Source organism: Mugil cephalus, chromosome 19 (genome assembly GCF_022458985.1).
Source record: "Mugil cephalus isolate CIBA_MC_2020 chromosome 19, CIBA_Mcephalus_1.1, whole genome shotgun sequence".
Classification (NCBI taxonomy): Eukaryota; Metazoa; Chordata; class Actinopteri; order Mugiliformes; family Mugilidae; genus Mugil; species Mugil cephalus.
In genome coordinates, this window is record NC_061788.1 from 19,588,176 (window position 1) to 19,609,371 (window position 21,196).

The 21,196-nt window shown below is 39.9% G+C and overlaps 2 protein-coding genes across 3 annotated transcripts in view; both read right to left on the minus strand.

Annotated features, from left to right (window-relative positions):
• The window catches only part of tjp2a (tight junction protein 2a (zona occludens 2)), a 30,807-nt gene extending 25,910 nt beyond the window's left edge, over window positions 1-4,897 (minus strand). For both annotated transcript variants that reach the window (XM_047569200.1, XM_047569199.1), the window contains exon 1: window positions 4,725-4,897. The gene's annotated coding sequence lies outside the window, so the exon portion shown is untranslated. The remainder of the gene's footprint in view (window positions 1-4,724) is intronic.
• Window positions 4,898-5,908: 1,011 nt separating this feature from the next.
• On the minus strand, window positions 5,909-20,985 carry pip5k1ba (phosphatidylinositol-4-phosphate 5-kinase, type I, beta a). The gene is made up of 15 exons (XM_047570662.1): window positions 20,832-20,985; window positions 19,201-19,280; window positions 17,848-18,071; window positions 16,726-16,856; window positions 16,004-16,121; window positions 15,754-15,906; window positions 14,891-15,187; window positions 10,808-10,995; window positions 10,159-10,239; window positions 9,841-9,889; window positions 9,657-9,741; window positions 9,435-9,572; window positions 9,261-9,351; window positions 9,013-9,109; window positions 5,909-6,805 (listed from the first exon to the last, which is right to left on the minus strand). The coding sequence occupies exons 3-15, from the start codon at window positions 17,908-17,910 to the stop codon at window positions 6,803-6,805; spliced, it is 1,494 nt and encodes a 497-aa protein (XP_047426618.1). The 5' UTR covers window positions 17,911-18,071; window positions 19,201-19,280; window positions 20,832-20,985; the 3' UTR covers window positions 5,909-6,802.
• Between the last annotated feature and the right edge of the window lie 211 nt (window positions 20,986-21,196).

Here is a 21,196-nt window from a genome sequence, read left to right on the forward strand (position 1 = left end):
AATCCAAAACTATCCATGTAAACAGATACCACTAGATGCAAGCATTCTGAATTCAACATTAAATGTCCTCATATTCTGAAAAAAAAAAGAAAAAAAAAGCAATACAATACGAAGTGTATTGTATTGCTTTTTCTGTGGTACACACAACGTCTACGTGCATGCTAGTGAAAATGAAACTCACCCCGGGGGTCTCCACAGTTTTCTGCCGGGCGGCAGAAGCTCCCGTTTGTTAAGGGGCACAATCCCCATTGCTGCCTGCATGATAGTGATGAACTTCTTAAACTTCATCTTCTAACCCTCTCTTAACAGCAACACAAAGACTGCTGCGACACTTCCATCGTCCGCCTTCTAACACAGTGTAAGACCAGAGGCACATTCAGCATCTCTAAGTGTGTTCTCATCTCCTTCATGATCGAAAACACAAGCCATAAAGTCCCCCCCTGAGCATCGGTTTCTCCATGACAACAAGCCGGCACCCGGCGGCATGGCTACAACAAGTCCTGCTCTCCAACCGCTGACTCTGACAGATGTCCTTTTGGCTTTTCTGGCGACGGAGGATGAAAGGAAAACAAACGGCCACGTTCCTGCCAGGCGGTGGGCTGGCCGAGAGGGGATGAAGGCACGTCACTGTTACATAATTCTGGAGCTTCTTTGGACATTACACTAATGAAAATACAGCTTCTACCACCACAACCACTGCTGCCGTCGCTGCTGCGGCCGCTGGGATAATTGTGGTACTAAGCCCTGACAGATCATGTATGCTCTCCGCCCCCTTCTCCTATAATCCCCCATCCAGGCTTAGTCTTCTCACCATTTACACCCCTACAGACCCATCTACTTCGCCCCGCACACCCTCACACAACCCTCCACCGGGGCCAACCCCTTATGGAAGATTATTAATGACAACTACTACTACTAAGCAACTTAAGCCGTAGTCACTCTGCAATTCAAGAGTTGAGTGTGCCCAGGGGCAGGGTTGATAAGGAAAACACGTTTTCAAAGCAATGGGTTTTTCAAAAAGACTTTTTCAACAAAAAAGGCACAAAGGAGTACGATACCTCTGTGGATATACTGTACACGCAGTATTTGTCGGTAGGTTGAGCACATCGTTTTAGTCCTTTAATGACGTCTGTTTTCAATAAGTATTATTAATAAGTATATTTGGGTTCTTTTGGAGTTGATGAGAATCAAACAGCTTTGAGGGAGGCAACAAGAGAGAGTTGTACTGTCCCAAAGTTACCAACTAGATTCCTAAATAAAAAAAAAAAAGAGGGGGCATAAAAACAAACAAGCATTGTTTGTTATTTAACATGACCGAATTTCAGGAGACAAAACTGCTACTCAAGAATATTTCTTTTTTGATTTCCAGTACATCTCAAATCAGATGACACCTCGACATGCGTGCCCTGACTATTCAGTCCTTGGATCCCGATTTCGTCACTAATAGCTGCTTCACATGTTTTGCATCATTTCTGTTTTTTTTTTTTTTTTTTTTTTTATCATTAACCAATTTCCGTAATGCATCCATTACTCATTTTCCCTGAAAGGGAGTACAATCCTTCACTCATAGATTCACATAAACCTCTAGTGTGCACGCCACGCCGCCGTACGGATTAAATGTCTGTATCTTGTCATCCCCGAGTCAGCAGATGACAGCAGGCTCCCATGTCCTTAGAGGTTCGAAATAAATAAATAATCTTTGTGGCCTCTTGATGAGATGCCGGCCAATGCATACTCCGGTCAGGATTTATATTCAAGCAGCTTGTACGTCTGGATTACGGCTCTGGACAGTTGTGCCATGGGAGCTGCTGCAGATTTCACTGAGCAGGAGAAATCCCTCAGCCCTCTGAAAATGCCAGAAGCACAGTGGGAGGGATGCAAAAATAACAAGGATCTATTTTTAAAAAATGTCGGTTAACACAAAGCGAAAACAAGCAAAAGAAGATTTTTTGGCGCTCACATGAGCCCAGATTAAGAGCATTGCGTGGACTCAAAGCCCTGTGCAGATCAAACTGCTACTACTACTACTACTACTACTACTACTGCCACTACTACTACAAAATACTGTGTGTAATTTGCACAGTAGCTTGACATTCACAGGTGGTTTTGTCAGAGTCTAGCAGTGATCTCACAAAGAACACCCACACACCACAAACTGCAGTCAGTTAAAAGATTGTATAGATCGCTACATACACTGCACAGACCAAATATACCACATATAGAGGTACTTGATGAGTACAGGTGAAGGCCTTTACCAAGTACAGTTCCTACAGTCTAATTGTGACAAAAAAAAAAAAAAACCAAGAGACAGTTTAGCAGATAACGACAATAAAATCAAAATAGGGCATTTTTTTTTACAGCTTTAAACCTCAAGAGACTCAGCTAAATAACAGAAATGCTTTCACGTTTAATTTAATACGCTTCAGCAGGACCACAAACTACACCCTCCACAATGATCACTTGATCACATCACACATGATCATTACCACCTTTTTTAAGCTGTTTCAACGTAAACTGCCGGTTTTATTATATTGCATTCAATTTCACTTATGTATCTAATGTTTTGGCAGGTGAGTTTTCATTTATACATAGAGCTGACAGCAAATTGGTGAAGAAGGTTTAGCTTCTAAACAACTAGGAAATTCTCAGGAATTGCAGGAACAAAAAAAAGCTTTGAAAAGTTAAGAAGGGTAGGAATTTTATTTTACTGTTCTCTGGCATAAGCCCAAATCAATAAAGAAGTAAAATATTCAACAGATAAATCAATAATAACAGTAATCACAGCATCTTCTTGAATTTCTTCCAACTTCAGATTTGATGTTTTACAGCACGTTTAAGTCCTTGTGGCTGGCACAACTGATCGGTGAGACTGACAAAACCTGAGATTACGACAAGTCAAAACACCCGTTTGTTATTTATCATGCAAATATATTAAAATGCATTTTGGAAAGCATAAAATCTTATCCAAAATACAGAAATAACGGCCTATTTGAAAACCGCATATATAAACATTGATGACAATAAACTTTTAATAGTAACTTTGCATTCAAATCATAAGCTGTCTTCAACAACATGTTCTTTAGCTAAAACCAGAGAAATATCATAAACATCTGTAATATATCCGACTTGAACTGAGAATGTGACCTGCATCAAACACGCTAGTCAGGGCTTTTACTTTTTAAAAAGGCTCAGATCGTTAATAATGAAAGAAGAGTGAGGGGGACTCATTCTTCCGGCTAATTCCTGTGTCGCTGCATGTTTTCATTTTTTAATGAACTCTGAGGACGCTTTCCATTTTTTCCTTCTGTTTCCACAGAGTGAGCAAATGTGGCTAGTTGTTTGGTCTTCTTAATGCTTTTACATAAGCAGTTTGTTTGTCTGCCCCTTGTCATTTCCCCACGTGTCGCGTTATACTGCTGCACTACTGAGGCCCAAGGCCATTATGCAATGTCAAAATGCAATGCATGTGCAGGCCAGATGGAGGGACACACGCCACTCGCAAATCTGCGCGGGCACAGAGAGAAAGGGAAGAGATTGACAGAGAAGAGAATCAGTGTGGACATGCCCCCCCACAGGTATAATCTGGATCACCAGCAAACATAAAGACTCACAAATCATTACCAGGCCAAAATATTATACTGTTTTCAGTTCATCTGCAGACTAAAGTCAGTTCTGCCTGCAGCAAGTGTTCCTTATTCTTTCTGTTTTTCATCTAATCCTGTGCTCTCTTAGTAGCTTTTGCTACTAAGAGAGGTCTACATGTATCTGTAAAAAGGACCAAAAATTTCTAGCAATTAATTCAACGTCAGACAACAAGAGGCACCGGTGTCAATAAGCAGGTCTGATCCATGGGCCTGGTTCTAACTGGAGGACACGCTGATACGTGGACAATTTGATCTGAATCACAGGTTACATGTACCACCTGCAGACTGAAATATCACCTCAACGTTTTGACACATTACAGTGTTTTGATTAAAATATGACCCCGTTTAAGAATGCCTAGCCAAAACCAGCAGTCCTGTGTCTAAGTCATAACACGATGTTGTTTTCTGTTGTAACAAAAAGTGTTTCCATTGTGTTGTTCATCCTATAAATGTCATTGAATGATAGCTGCAGAACAGAAACATATTTTTATATAACTAACTTTATATAACATACATTTTGTATAAAATAAAATCATTTTAGTCTATATGTGACGTACACATAGGTACCTCACAGGGAGGCAGAAGTCTCCGAATAACAAGTTAGACGTGCAGCATTAATGGAGTAATGTAGCCAGTTACAGTGGAAATAAAGTACAGTGCTTCTCTTCAGTCAGCTAACCTCTGTGTTTAGTTTCATATGCCTAAGGTTTGAGTTGGTCCACATTCCTGATACTTAATGCTTAAGTTGCTGGCCTGGTTGCCAACCGGTGGAAAAAGAAACACACACTTTTGAAGACAGTGCTACGTTAGCCTGCACACGAAGACCGAGACTAAGCTCTGGATACAATGTAGGTCAAACTTTGGCTAGCAGATACACACAAAATGTAATATTTAAGCTTTCAATGTACAATAAAAAGCTTTAGTACTTAGTCTGTAAAACAAAACAAAAAAGCAGAAAGGTTAAGCCGTGGCCTTCTTGTAGGCACCAGTTTAATGTCCTAATATGGCAGTGAGCGAAACCAAAGACGGTGAAAACATGTCGACATTCAGGGCGAACAATGCCGGACATAGTCTACTCACCAGGTGAAACTGCGGCCTGCGTCCCGTTTTTATATCTCCTCAGCAAAAGTAATCCCCCAACACTCGAACCGAATGCGAGGGAGGGCGAGAAAGACGAGGACTTCGACGGGACAAATATTTAGTGCGGCGTTAGGTGCAAACAATGTTATTTCCTGGTTCTCGCAGGTATGTGGGCGTGGCTTAGAAGCTACAGGTGTGCTGTGTGTGTGTGTGCGTGCGTGCGTGCGTGCGCAGGGCTTTAGCTTTGCTGTAGTTTCATGGTGACACCCTTTGGGTGCGGTAGGTTGTTTCATGTCTCTGAGTCACACATCCTGACAAGCTAAATACGGCATTAGGACTCATTTTATGACACAAATAAGCACATTATCTGAATAAGTATAGGCTACATGAGAACGTTTCCCTGTATAAGTTTCAGCACGTTACATTTCCTCCTGATTGTAACTCCAGTAATTATTTTAGTGAAAACATACCTATTTTTCGTAAATTTCCAGGAAATGAACATAAAAATGATTGGCTATTTCATTTATCGTTTATACTGTTAATGGTTAATGGCCACAACAGTCATTTAAATGGATGTAAGCCATAAACCCATTATTTCATCAATTAATATTTAAATGTGTTTAATTAACCAAGTAACATTTTAGTTAATTAGTAGTTAGTAGATCATATTGAAAGGGGTTCATAAAAAAGACTGTATGTATAAACTAAACAGTCAGTGATACAGGGGATCAATCATGAATGTTTTGGATGCTTATTTTCTTTCCTGAGTTGTCAGTCATACTTCATGATCTTCCTCAGAGGACAGACTTACCTGTGGCACAAACAATACTGTCACTGCTCATGCAGTGCACAGTGCATGTGTGTGGTATAAAAGCAACCGGTGTGACTAGTTTAACCTGCTCAGTTTAGGACCCTGTGGCCTGTCTGATCAGAAGACAAATAACAAAAAAACTGCTGTTGGCGCTCTGAAATTAGTCATTGTTAGAATGAAACATATAAATTATACATTATTTATGCTGGAACAGCTCCTTCTACAATGTGCAACACATCTCACCACTACTCTTAGGAAAGTGAAATCTGATTAGATATCAATTTAGCAATTTGAATTTAGCCATTTCAGCTACTTTTTTTTGTTTTTGATACATGGCCTATGGTAAATTACCAAAAGAAAATACAAGAACCAATGCAAGGGCATTAAATATTAATTTATTTCACAAATTTAAGTTCAAAATATTGCTATGATACAATCGTAGGCCTATAAATCACATAACAGCACTGATTATTATAAAATGTTTTAAGACGTATGCACTCAAAGAAGACAGTAGATATGATACACAATATAGACACTTTTTTCCCTCCGAGGAAGAGGACAGTTTGTAACAGTAATTCATGTTATTAAATCTAAAGTCATGTGTTGCGTCACAAGAAAAATATAGTTCAATGTTGGGATGTACTGTAGTAATAACAAGGAAATGTATTGTTATAACAAAATAGTTTTGGCAAACCTTTCATATGTTTAAAATAAAGCACAGCAGCCAAAGCCAAATCTACATTTCCTATTCATACTGCACGGCTGAAACCAGAACGATCATTGATCATGAATCTATATGAATACTTGATTTGATAAACAGCAAATAATTAATAATCCTTCTGCTAGTAAGACAGTTTTATTTGTCAGGGATCCAGCCCGCTGAAAGATTTGAACCGTTACAGAATATTACAAAGCAAAGAGAAGACGACGTACTGAAAGTCAAACATTCACTAGCAGCAAAGTGGCTATAACTGGAGAATAAGCAGCATCATAGTGTTTTACTGTATATCAACACAGTGGTCCAGTGATCTTAATCCATGTTTTCTCTGATAATCAGGTAATAATAATAATAATTTCCAGTGATTTGGACTCACAAATAAAAGTGGCACAGAGTGATGCTCAAAAGGGAGAAACTGATCTGAGCTTATTGCTGCAGTTTCTTTCAAGTTTCTTCTGTTGCGTGGTTTTGTTGTTTCGATGTTGTGGGACTTGGAGGTAAAAGGTCAGATGAACAGGTGGCTAGAAAGGATCCATCAGTCATTTCTCCTCACTAGAAAAGAAAATGAAGGATTGTTTTCCTTCTTAGCTGACAAATGACAACAGCTGGTCTTAAAGAACTGAAGTAACTGACTTAACAAAGTACACTTTTAATTCTCACACTGTACATGCCTACAATGATACAATAAAAAATAAAAAACCTAAACATAAATGCCATTTTGGTGATTTGTCTCCCCCTACTGCCCAACAACAAATCTTAAATATCTTTTATTGTATTCTGTGAGGCTGAATTGGACTTGCATGGTTGTCTGTTGTAATCTCTAACTCTTTCCTTAGGCATTTTTTTTTTCTTTTTCAAAATGAATTTTGACCAGTTTCTGAAACATCATGGAGAGGTTGATTTTACCCTCTAGACAGCAGATGATCCATATTATCGGGCTGTCCAGGGGGGTTAACAACATGCTGCATTTATTTTTGTCATAGCTCTTCCTAAAACGTCTCATAGCACACTCTCTAAATGATCCTTTAAATGTCTACTATAGGTCCTATAGGTTAAGGGTAAAACGCCTGAACTGAGACACTTACTTTACTTAAGGCCACAGATAAGTTCAGTGCTTAAATTTTATTTTCACCTACACTACAGTTCTTGAATTCCAGTGTGTTTTCTCAGAGGCTTTGAGGTCAGATTAACTCAGACGTCTGCAGGGCTCCCCACAGAGCCTAGAACTGCTTAATGTGAGCTGAAGAACAGCTCCATATAAGCCCGAATGAGGATTTTGAGGTTATGTAAGAGAAATACTGTAGAAAAGGGAATCCGTGAAGGTTTCTCAAACTGACACAGACTCAGGGAGTAGGAGGAGGAGGAGGATGGGGAAGGAGGAGGAGGAGGAGGAGGAGGAGGAGAAGGAGGAGGGGGAGGAGGGGCAATGGCTCAGCTGAGTCATAGGACTCCAGATTTACCACCACCAAAGAAGAAAGTACCAAGAACATGAGACAGATTGCATGAGACTGACGTGCAGGAAGATGTCAGTACGCAGTAATAACATCTCCTGGTGGATGAAGCACAGTGGATGAGTAAGCATCCTTATGTCTTTAAGGACAAATCGCTTGAGTGAGAGAGTGTGATGCTATGAATGCAGAGACACCCAGTGATTTAATCGGGAAAAAATGTTCCCAAATTCACCAAACACCAAAGAATTAAGGCTACAATTTGTTCCGCAAACTGTGGTCCTTCCATCCTTTTATGAAAAAAGAAGTACACAGATGTAATATTGTAAATGAATGTCATAAGAATTTAGCAACCCTTAGCAAAGTCTTCAGCAACCCATTCAGATCTGTTAGTTTGTCTGTGAGGATTTTCAGTGATCTAGGTCATGATATACAGTGCATGTATCTAAAAAGACTTTTTATATATTTTGACATTTCACCAGTCACCCATGTAGTTTATTCAGTTCTAAAAGACTGCTGGGGAGTTTATGTTTCTGTCTGTAGGTGGTGCCCACACAAATCTCACGAGTGAGGGAAGTATTTGAAGGTATACTTCGGTGAATGCGTCAATATTAACTTGGGAGAATTTGAGCTTGACCTCACAATTTGTTTGTCCCACACACCTGACAACTGAATGCAAATTATCTTGAGTGTTCAGCTCAAACTGTCAACACGAGTGGATTTTGAATAAGTCGTTTTGGAAAAAAAACTTTTTCAACCTCTTGCCAAGCGGTACATGACAGCTCAGTGCGCTCCCATGCCTCTAAGCTAAGTTCTTCCATTAAGAGCAGGTTAGCTTAGGTCAACATAAATATGGGAAGTATCAAATTGCTAACCAGGATCTGTCCAAGTGTAACAAAATAAAAAGAAAAATAAACATGTCTAAACTGGAACCACCTCAGGTCTTGTTTGTAAAAATCACTGTACAAAGTGTCACAATGAGAAATTGTGGCCAAATGTTTGGATTCATTTTGGGTGGATGTAGTGACTTGCTAGTGAGCCATACAGCCAGCTAACATAGGTCAGTTCAAGACAATGGTGAGCTTTTTTGGTTTTGTGAACTGCTTCCTTTCTTTATGTTAAAGATCCAAGCTCAGACTGTGCAAATTTGGATATACCGCTTCCAAAAGTAACCAGATGGCAGCAAGCATAAATCCAGATTCATGGTCGTAAGCCTCCTCCAAATCTGCATATTTCATTACAGTCTGTAGTACAACAGCAGAGTCATTGGTTGATTAAATAAGCCTCTATATGAAATTGGGTGCGTCATACCAAGTAGACATCCAGATCGGTGTCTGAATGGCTTCTGCTGATGGGCGCCAGACGGTCGTCCAGAGCGATGGTTGAACTAGAGGCTCGTCGGTCTTCACTGCAACAAGAGAATACAGATCAACATGCACACGAGCACATTAAGTGTCTGTCTGTCTATCTGTAGGACCAAAGATATTTCCTCAGCTGTACTACTTTTTTGTAAAATGGAAAATGTGAAAATGCTTGTGAGATCAGAAAACACAAAGGACCTGTTGTCGACGTTCACTTCATCATTTTCCACGGACTCAAATGTAACAGCTGGTCTGAGGAGGAGGTCTGGCTGGTTTGAGGAACTGTAAACTGAGGCGAGAAACGGAGCACTGAGTGAATAAAGCAAAGCTTCCCCTTAAAAAATATTTGCAGAAGTATCACATTGAGTTTACAGTTGCCGTCCAGGTTGTCCATGCTTTGGGCCTTCTTCTCTTCCTTCTTCTCCTTCTGCGGGGAAAGGATCTCCTGCGAGACCGACTTTGCCGTGTGGAGGGAAGTCCTCTTCCTCTTTGACGACGTTCCCCGTAGAGCTGGAGCGCACAGAGAAAGAGTGCATCAAAAACAAAAGCTGGCTGGTTCACGCAGGATACAGAGTGCAGGACACAGCAACTTACGGTGAAGCTTCTTGAACACAGTTGAGCCCATGAATTTCAGAAATCGGTCTGCGTAAAAACTGGGCCTGTGAACTGATACCGTGTCCTACAACGCAAACAAAGCAGTCACATACACGCACAAACATTTGCATGCATGTGAGGCATAATAGCGTCCAAGCAAGGGAAAGTGAGAGGCATTACATACCCCGTCATGCACAAGAGCCTTCCAGGAGTGTTCCACCTTCTTGATGAACCTGAACATAATTAAAAGTAAAAAATAATATTAATCACATATAACATGATCTATAGTAGTGAACTAATTTAACAGGCAAGATGTATATTTTTATTCCATCTTGTAAAGGATGAAGTTAAAGATAAAAGCTGTATGAGCAAAATATTTAATTGGCTATTTAAGTTTTTTGAACTGAAAATGTCTCTACACATTAGAGAATATTTTTTAAAAAGACACAGGACACAACTTCTGGTTTGTGTTGTAGAAGATATAATGTAATAATCAGCTCACCTGTAGGACTGAAGGATGTCGATAATTCCGAGGAAGATGAGCAGGTTCTCATCTTTATGTTTGGCTGGAATTCCACCCAGTCTGAAAAAAATAATAAAGAAAAAAATGGCAGATTTTAAATTAAATTAGACTGATTGATTCCATTTTCCACTCTCTCAAAGCTATACATAAGTTTTAAGTGGTTGTAACAATACTGTAATCGGGAGAATATTTCTCTTATTTCACTATACGGCAATTAGATCTTATTAGATTTTCAGACTTTTATTCAGTTTTGTTTGTACAAAACGAGTTTGTGTAAGAAGAAAAGGCACAAAAGGAGACGTTTAAACTACATGAGAGAGAGCTGGATACAGCAACTCACAGACACAGTTGCATGCATATTAAGATAATTCGTTAATAATCCTTTAATTTATCCCACAAAAAATAAACACAACTTTGGGTTCTTCTTTAAAATTCTTCTTCACATCAAACACTGTTACTGTTACTGTAACTGTAACTACAGGCTACATCCCTGGCAATGACTTTCTCTCAGATTAGAAACACACACAAAAACTCTAATGTGAAACCAGGATATGAAACGATTATGACTAGAAATTATATATTTGTCTTTGTTATGTGCCCCAGAAAGAAAAGAAAAACTTTTGCTCACGTGTCATCATCCTCAGCCACTGGTTCCGGGTCCCTCACATTCCCCTGGATGGACTCGAGGGCCGTGGAGTAAAGGACTTTCTGTCCTCTCCTGCTGTCACATCTGTTTCCTCTCTCCAGAGGTTTCCTATCCAAAATGTGAATCCCTAGCAGGAGACTATAGTCCATGATCTTGAAGCTTTCCAGGACCTGATGAGAGAGAGAAACTGAATTTTATTTACCTTTTATTCTGGTTATTTATTATATTTTATTTTATTTATTTAATGTTTTATCTTTTTAGTCTGGCTTTTAACTAATATTAATTTATTTTATTATTTTTATCTTTTTAGTATTGCTTTTAATTGAATTGCATTTATTTTTATCCTCTAGATAATTTCTAAATTATAGTTATAATTTATACAGTTATTTTTATCTCTCTAGTGTTTCCTGAACTTCAAGGCGGTGAGGGTGAGATAGCGTTTCCTCAGTGTTCTTAATTCTTCTGTGTTTTTTATTTTTTTTATGTGTGTGTGTGTGTGTGTGTGTGTATGCGTACGTGCGTCCGTGTGTGTTTACATACGTGTGTGGACTCTTGGGTCTATTGCTGTTGCTGTTGTTTGTTTTTATGCAAAGCACTTCAGGCTGCATGTTTTGTATGAAAAGTGCTCTATAAATAAAGTTTGACTGACTCATGGAGGAAGCTGAGCTACGCCACCAAATTTAAGAAGGTAAACGTCATCATAAGGGGGAGGTAAAGGGTGGTGACATGCCTATGCAGGAAAACAACAACCATGTCCTAATTCTGGGGCTGAAGCTGTAATACAAGGTGTAACAGGCTAACAAACATGCTCCATTTCAAAAGTGTCCTACTTGCACAACACAACACACACTTTTATACTGAAAAAAACAAGGTCTCTAATGGTTCTCGCACACAAACTTGCAAAGTTCTAGTCATTCTAGAGAGCAACACTTCACGATAATCACCGTGTACAGGCAGCGCAGGCAACAGCCCAGACCAATGAAGGCCCCTGAATCCCATGACTCTATGCTTCTGTTAAGGTATTTGATTGCGCAATAACTCAATTACAATATCAGCTGTATTAGCTCATCTGTGGTTCTATCTTTTTGAGAAACTAGTGCGCACATGCCTATTACATATTTCTAAGTAAAATGGACAAATAATATCAATACGAAATCTAAGTTGATTTGCAACATTATTTAGTAGGCTTTCCTGTTGCACCACGAGATGTCGTCTGCCTCTGAATCTCTCTGAATTTTCTAAATTTGGGCAGTAGTCAGCCTTAAGGATCCACAAAGATGGGGAACTTGGTAAATAACATTGCGCTAGCCGGGGTGTGCCTTGTCACTGTGTTCGTGTTGGCACGCTGACATTGGCAATAAGCACGTTCACAAGGACTTCAGAGTCTCAGCTCTGGTTTAATGGCAGTCTTCTTAAATTCAGAAAACAAATGCAATCACGCACTGACCAGGTTTTAGTGTTCCCCAGGCATAGCTTGTTAGCAGATTGTCATTGACAATGCTATATTTAGTGCACTTGTACATCATGTAAATGGAGAAGCAGACAAACAACGGAGATACCTCCAGGTGCTTATTAATCTGACTGATTATTTTAGGGCAACTTCTTGGTGTTAGACTTGAGCATGTTCACATGTCACTCTGTGCTGTGTCCCAGTTTTATGCTAGACAAAAGGAAAAAAAGGTCTTTCCAAAGGTTATTTCCGGGATCCCGCAGCTGTCTCATTACTTTAGCGTCAAGCAAACATAGTAAGCCCAATAACAGAACATACCATGCACAACGTGACACTAGACATTCTCATTTGGCGGGGATAGCAGGGAGCAAGCTGACTTTAAGGCCTGAAGATGTGTCTCCTGAAGGGTCATCGGAATTGGGACTTGAACTTTAGCAAAGAATTACTAGTAGGTTAAGAGCAATTCACGACAAATCCAGGACTGCATAATACATATATAATACATACATAAATCGTTTTTTCCACTTCTGAAAATAAATAAATAAAGTTATAAACCCCCCAGTGGCCTTAATCCTCTTCTGTATTTTCAAACCAGAACAACAGAAGAATGCTGCCAAACATCACCTGACTTGCAGGTTTGCAACTGCGTGGTCAAATCAACCCCTGAGAGAACAGTGCAACGTGAGTTGAGATCATTATCGAAATAAAGGTTTGTGCTGTTAAAACTCAGATGTGAGGGCTTCGGTACATGTGCAGCAGTTCCCAGATCAACACCGACAAGGTTTCAAACCTTATCAGGAAGAATTGATGAATCCTGCCCAAAATGGGCCAAGCTGTTCTTTCATTCCTTCACTATACTGTGTCCTATCTTTGACGCGGCTCCTCTAATGGGACACCTGCGCCTACCTGGACTCCCATCTTTCCAGAGATCTACACACAAACCCTCTGGACTCTCTTAATCCTGAGTGAGGTGACAGGAAAAGAACAGGACCCTTCACTCCACCGGTCCCTACAAGGACAACATGCCTCCCTTCTCCTGTCCATCCTCTATTCACTGAGGTGTAGCACTGCCTTAAAATATACAGCTGCAAGAATATGACTGCATCGGTCTCATAATGTTGACATCCCGTGCTGTTAAATTATTAGGATAAATGCAGAAGTTTTTTTTTTTTCCCACACAAGTTCTTCATTCAAGAATTCAAGTTCATGCAAAACAGTTTTCATCAGATTCCTAACTTTGAAACACAGAGTTTCGACCCTTTAAAACCTTTTATTTTCCACTCATCTTTTTACCTAATTTGGGGATATAAAGTGTGAGAGTCTAATGTAACAACAAGAGTGACAAAACAGCATAATGGCTTACTGCACTGTATATAATTAGATCATTAACCGTAGAAGCCGCTCCGAATGCAAGTCACAGTGAAAGAAGCTAAATCTGGATCTGCAAACCAAAAGAACAACTCAACATAAGCCTGAATCCCTCCGACCAAACACTGATGTCATGTAGTAAGTCTTGCAAACAAAGAGGTCCTTAATGTGAATCCTGTTACCTAATACACCAGCTGAGGTCCTATGCAGTAGCCCAGCGAGGGCGTATAACACCCTGATGGACCAGTTTGTGCTCCAGAGTCCAGCTGCTCCGCCTGATTATGAGTCAGGCGCTTCACTCTGCAGGACTATAATCCTTCATCAAGCGACCACTGTTGTTTTTTCGCTAATGAGACAACACGCAGGTACTAATGTGTTCGTCAAAACAGTTTGATGCTGAGTGAACGGGACATAGGTCAGCGCACTGGCCTGTGAAGCTTGCACAATATTATTAAAGTGGAGGAACTGCACGGTTCAGATCAGCAGAGTTAAACTCACTGTGAGTGATCTCAGAACAGAAATGACCATTTGATTAAACAACCAGGCAATTAACATTAAAATGAAACATCTATTTCTTTTGATTGGTTCTGGTGGTGAATCCAGGAGCGTCTCATCTTTTCTCTGGTGGAAACACAAAGCAACTGTGAGGTAAAAAAAAAAATCCACTGACAAACAATTTAACCAATGACAAGAGATCCCATATGCAACAACTATGTATTGCACTTGCTGTGTTTCCATCCCTCCTACAAAATGTGCAAAACCTAAATATCGCATTAAAATATTGGTAAGAAACACCTACATTTGAAAAAGAAAAAAAACCCTCTTAAATATCGCTAATGACGCAGTAAGTAAGGTAAAGTAAGTTAATTTGAAGTCCATCTTCCTCAAATGAAGACTCACAAGATGACATTTTGTGTCGATTTTGGCAAATCAGTCATTTTCTAAGAGCATTTACGGTCCACACAGGATAAACCACCCTTCCTTGACCGTCAAGACGTTTTACAAGACATAAGTCGGTAGATTTTCCAGATTCCTGACATTCCTGCTCCTCAGATGAGGAACCATTTGGAATACAATAACCCTGAGACAATAACTCTAGAAACACTCTTAAAAACCCTTTTTAGTTAAGATAAAAAAAGTCATTAGAAAACTTTTCTGCTTGGTTTTTGAAATTCTAAATATTTTGAGTGGATCATTGCATTACCCAGAACATCATGGCCTGACATGAGATCTCTCCATAAACATACCCGACAGTCCCTCTGTAGGGTCTTCATCAAGGCATTGTAGGTGTCCGGGTCAAAGAGCAGGCCCTCGTGCATCTCCTGGAAGTCCAGGTCTTTGAACGTGGGCGAGGATTTGGCACGCTCTTTGCGGGAGGCACGGCGTTTGTACGAGGAACCCTTCAGGTCGTACTTGTAGTGCATCTTCATGGCTCGCGGCAGCACATTGTTCATCACCACCACACGGACAGTAATGCCTCCGCACTGGATGCAGTAAAGGCCATAGAACTTGGGCAGCAGTGTCCTTGGGTTCTGGTTCAAATTCTGAAAATATCAAAGACAAATATCATTTAGGACACGATGATAATTCAAATCAGAGATGGTCTCAAAAAACAGAAAAGTCAATGACATGGCAATACTTCCGTCAGTGGACATTATTAAAACTAAGAGAGACAAATACAAAACTGTAGCTTAAATAAATTACTCCAGACAGTGCCACAGCTTAACAGTCATTTGTAAAATATTAAATGGATGCCCACAAAAGAAAGAATGTCTAGTCTTTTACCACAGAACTTTTCCAAAAATAAGGTGGTGATGACAAACGGGAAATCAGATAACAAGCATGATGCATGTTCGTTATCATGGTAATCAGATTATTGCAGGAAATATAAATTAAGTGACCACATCCTAAAGTTTCAGAATTAGCAAAAAGCAAAGAATAAACTGATCATAAATTATGACAAGGAGAATTACCACTGGAAACGTTTGCAAAAATGAGTATTGATGTGATAGCCGCACCAACAAATGGTAATCCTAAAAGATGCTTGTCTTTTAGCTTTTTACTGCATGTAAATGGAGTGAGGTTCTATTTTTATGTTTTGAGAGCTCACCATGTAGTATCCAGGAAGCAGCTTTTGCAGGAACTCGGCCTCCTTGTGCTGCACTGTCTTGATGATGAACTCATCGTCGCTGGTGAGGTAGAACCAGGAACTGCTGGCTCCGGGGTTGGTCAGCTCTATCAGAGGCTCGTTACACATGGAGTACTGAAATTCAAAATGACGCAGAAACCTTAGCATGAAGCTTGCTGTTCATTGTGCTGAATCAGAAGGAGAACTTGAAGTTGAGAGTCTCAGCACTCACCAGATAGTCGTCCGGCTTGATGCCAAAGAGCTCTCTGAAGTAGCGGAAAGCCAGCGGGGCGTATGTTTTCAGACGAAAGTCTGGAAAGTGATGTGCTGGAGTCAGGTTGCTACCCTCGCTGGAACACATACAAAATGTGTGTAAGTTAGTTACTTAAGCACACTAAAGCAACATGCATTTTTACACAGGGCATATACAATAAATCAGATATATGCACATTGACGTGAGCTGTTATTTTTTGATACTTAATACTTCATATTATGACTTCCTCTTCTGTTTGTACTTTTTTGGATCAATGTTGTTGTTGTCATTTCCCCTCTACATGTACTGTATATTTGTATAATATGTACAAAAGTTTATCAAAACTCTCATGAGTAGCTTTGTGGGAGACTGGAATAGACTGATCAACCGAGCCCACTCACGTGGCCTAGCTTAGGGTTAGGGTTAGTCAGTGATTAGATCTTTGAACAATGATGGCAGTCTGGGATTTAAAGACTCTCTCAAATGGTATTTGAATTTAATATTTTTTATGGTATTTCCTCATTTCCCTAGGCAATACCAAAAGTAAATGGGTCAACAAAGAGACATAAGCCAAAGGAGCAATAGAAAAAGTAGTTGTGGAGGCATACGACCACAGATGAAAAAATGTTTCTGTAATTTGAAAATCTCATAATTAACTCACTGTGACTGAAAATACAAGTGCCACATAAATGAGCGGGTACCTGGGAAGGAAGACGGTCTCCACCACAGAGAAGTCTTGCATGAGAACATCTCTGTCTGGTTTAGAGCTGAGGTTTCCAACAGCGTAACCGATGCCCAGCTGGATGGCTCCTTTCAGTGCAGCTGCTGTGGGCTACGAACAAGTTTATTTAAAAAAAAATAAAACCATTAGTTCATCCGTGGCACTTGTTCCTTGTCCACTTTTGTCCTGTGATCATCTGTAGAATAAATATGGTGAAACGCTCGCTATCATGTTTTTATTGACTAGTGTATTGACCCTGTGCTACCACTAGATGGCAGACTAAAGTGTCCACTAACGAGGACAAAGGGGTTTAAATGAAGCAATGCAATGCAATAAAACTAAAACTTAATGTCCCCATACGATGACACATGGTCTCGGGAGGTTATGAATTTTCCTCCAACGGACGGCATAGCAGTTCTCAGTAAAGCAGAAAGAGAAGCTAATTAACTGAATCACTTGTTAACCACCAAACAGCTCTGTCACACAAACCAGCTGACTTGCCGAAAAACACTGCAGTTACGACTCTTTATTTTACTCAAAGTGAAAACTGACATTAAGTTTTTGAATTTTCATGAACTGTAACTCATGAACTGTTTCTCCACAGCCTTAAACAAAAGCAAATTACAAGTTCCTCACATGTCATGATGTCTACAATAAGTGAAGTAAATGCCATATATATATATATATATATATATATATATATATATATACTACTTTGGAGGATGTGTGGGATGGCAAGCTTTGTAATCAGTTCCGTGATTTATTATATAGATCCATGTGTTGTATATATATATATATATATACACACATATGTTGTATATACATATATACACATATGTTTAATATATATATTTATATATATATATATATGTATCTATATAATAGATCACGGAACTGATTACAAAGCTTGCCATCCCACACATCCTCCAAAGTAGTTTTTACATTGAGAGACTACTTTGACACAGTCATTTAGATCATCATTTTCAGTTCTGATATTAGCATTGACTTTGTAAAAGTGGGTGTAACTTTCTTCCTAACAGTGAATGTATCAGATCTTTCCCTGTTTGGAAAAAAAAGATAATGAATAACATCGACCGCCTACCTTTTTGTGATCCTTTGACGCTTTGGTTCCTCTTCCTACACTATCAGCGCTGGCTGTTGACATCTTTCATACAAAGAGAACTTGATGAGAGGGAAGCTCGGATGTCCTTCCTCAAGCGTCAAGGGTGAATGGCTTCCTTTTCTCCCCTCAGTGATGAGTGGACAGATGCGGCGATTTACCTTCAATAGGCCTTACACAAGCTGCCTTCTCCAAGTATGCTGCTCCTAGAGAAGGCAAAAAGAAGAGGAGTTACAGGACGAGTTGCATTTGCACATGCCAGCTGGAGAAAATCTACATGCATACGATAACTGAAGTTGAATTAACAGCTCTAGACACAGAAACCTAAAATACTCTGTTCCATGTCCTTTCTATGACTTACAGTAAAGCCTGAACCTTTCAGTCTGGGTGCCGCTCAGTCCTGAGGGCCCTCTAATGTTTTTGAGTCTTTAACTCCAGAATCCTTCACAACAACCCCTGATCCTAATTAAGAAGGATTGGGAAACCATTACATACCAAATCCCCCTGTTTTATAACAGTGTTCAGTACTTTCTCAATGACGTATGTGACCCTTGGCAAGTGCTAACCTCACATGGAAAACAACTTGGGGTTATTTAATGCCACATGGCCACACACTTTGAGAAAGCTATCTCACAAAGGCTTGTGACATTTTCAAAAAACATCAGTAAACCCTCTTCCCTCTGAGATTAATTATCTCCTATTGGATTCAATTACTTTTAGAATCCACCACAATACGTTTCTTGCAAACAGGAATACATTTTCAAGTGAAATCTGAAAGCTTCTGTATTGCATTCAAATATGATGTTCCTGGAATAGAAAGGCCGACCAACACTGCTGCAAGCAAGCAGGTTGCACCATTCATCAGAATAATGGAGTGTCTGACAGTGACACAAAGATGGCGTGATTTTCTATTCAAATTCCACAATCCTGTAACCCCGCAAAAGCTTTCAGCTGTTCCTTACGCAGCTGCCCTTTAGTTAGTTCACTAGTGTTAGAAAAACTGCTGAAAGCGCTGAGACTCACTTAATAAGTGCATTATGGTTAGACTTACTTAGGTAGACATGAATAGTTTATATGTTTGCTCCAGTGTGGACAAGTTTCAAGTCATATGCTGAGCAAACTTACAAATTGAGCACAGATTATACCAGACCACCCCCCCTGTTTATTAAGTACTGTGTCAGGATGTGGTATTGTGGTCTGACTGTAGGAGAACTGTCAAGAGGGGTCATGACGAGAAGTTTTGTTTTTCAAGGATCTGTCCCTCAGGTCTTGAGGTTGCATATTTGAATTTGATTCTGAAGAAATCAGGCGAAATCACCCCTTTTTAACACTGACCTCAAGGTAAGAGCGGTGAATGAGGTTATCTACATGATCTGTGGCGGATCAATTCTGGTTTCCTCTGCAGCACTTCAGATCTAAACAAGAAAAAGAAAAAGAACCCTGAGCACACTGTGAGGTACAAACATTTCCAGGTGTTTACTTTGTACGATGACATTTTACACAGATTTAAATGTATGCACCACATATGGACCATACATTATTTAGGAGGAAATGTCAAGCAACTGTCAACCAATTTGGATTCTCTTCTCAAAACCACAAATTGTAACTAAATTTTCTTATGGAGACATTTCACTCATCACAGAAATATTTGAAACCTTGTGGTGGCTCTACAGAGGAAGTCAGGAGATAACTTCAGTAAGTAGGGTCGAGCCTCTGGGGACCACAAATGTTTGTTTCTCTTGGTGTCAATCCAGTCATTTGATGGTGAGATATTCTGAAAGTCAAGACTTTGACCGTTGGTGCTTGAAGAAAGCCTTTCAGATTCAGAAATTTCATGGTAAACACCAATCTCACTAAGGTACCAAGGTCAGTCTTGGCGCAAATAGATGATGTCACCAAAGCATTTTTGAGGATAAATCCTAATGACTTTAGCGATGTCCTGACCTGCACTGCTGATCAATTGACCTCAAGCAAAGTTTCAAGGGACCACGAAAGCAATTCACTTCTTTGGTTCCTCTGGAACCATGAATATGTGTACCAAATTTCACAGCAAGCTATTCAACATAAGATCGAGCAGCCATTACAGTTGACACTAAAACTGGAACACAAAGCAGGAAATGTCAGGAGGTCGCTAGCGTCAGAAGGGTTCATCCTCTGGAGAGCACAGTTGTTTCAAGGAGCAGCTGTTGATACATTTCACTTTCTGCCAAATCGATGGACATCACCGTCACCCCTGGGCTTTCAGTCACTGTTACAGCATCCAACATGCACAATGTGAATTATGTTACTGAAATGGATGGATTTCCTTGTCACTAAAAATAATGTGTAAGCCGTCTTCAGCAGGGCCAAGAGGGCATGATTTTAATCTAGTCTAGACTGCACTTCAGAAACATACCAATATAGCACAACAATGTTGTTCAACAACAACACAAACCGCATACTCCACACATTACAAAAAGTCAACACAAACTGAACATTTCTTCTCTTCAGACTTTGATAACATTTGTGAATATTGACTTGCCCTGCACTGGTCTTAGCACTTTACTTTACATGTAGCACAAGCTAGTCTTAACTAGACTGGATCAGGGGAGGGCAGGTGAATATTTAAACTTGGACACTCTTCACACGCACACCGCAGCTCTTTTGCATGCAGGTAAACATGACAAACCCTTTCCAGCTTGTGGCGAGCGTTTTACTTTCTTTCTCTGACTGAAGGGAAGTGTAGCTGATTTCCTCTTGTGATACCATCACCAGCTCATCTTCCCCCTGAGCGACACACTAACTGCCTGTACCGTACAGGCTGTGTGACATTAATATTATTATTATTATTATTATTATTAACAGCAGCAGACAGACACAGGTACATTTACAGCACGTTTACGGTACGTGGAGGCTCAGGAACAAAAAGCTGGCTTCATTCTGACTTCGAAACAAAGCAGCAGAATGAAATAACAAGAGAATCTTACCTTAACCAGCATGGTGTTGTGAAGGTGATGGTCTGGGCAGGTCAGTAAAACACCAGAGATACACAGAGGTGATGTGATATATACTATGTTGCAAACTGACTGTGGTGAAATGAAGTGCTGCAACGACTGTAAGGCATCATCACCACTTCCTGTCCCTCTTTCTCTACATCTCTCTCTCACTCTCTCTCTCTCTCTCTCACTCTCTCTCTCTCTCTCTCCGCCTACCTGTTGTATTATTCCTAGCACTTACATGAATCACTCAGCCCTAGTTAATATTGCATATATTCCAGTGTGCTAAACAAAACAACAGTTTTGGAAACGTTTCTCTCCTTTCTCAGCTCCTCTATATACGTACATTTAATAAT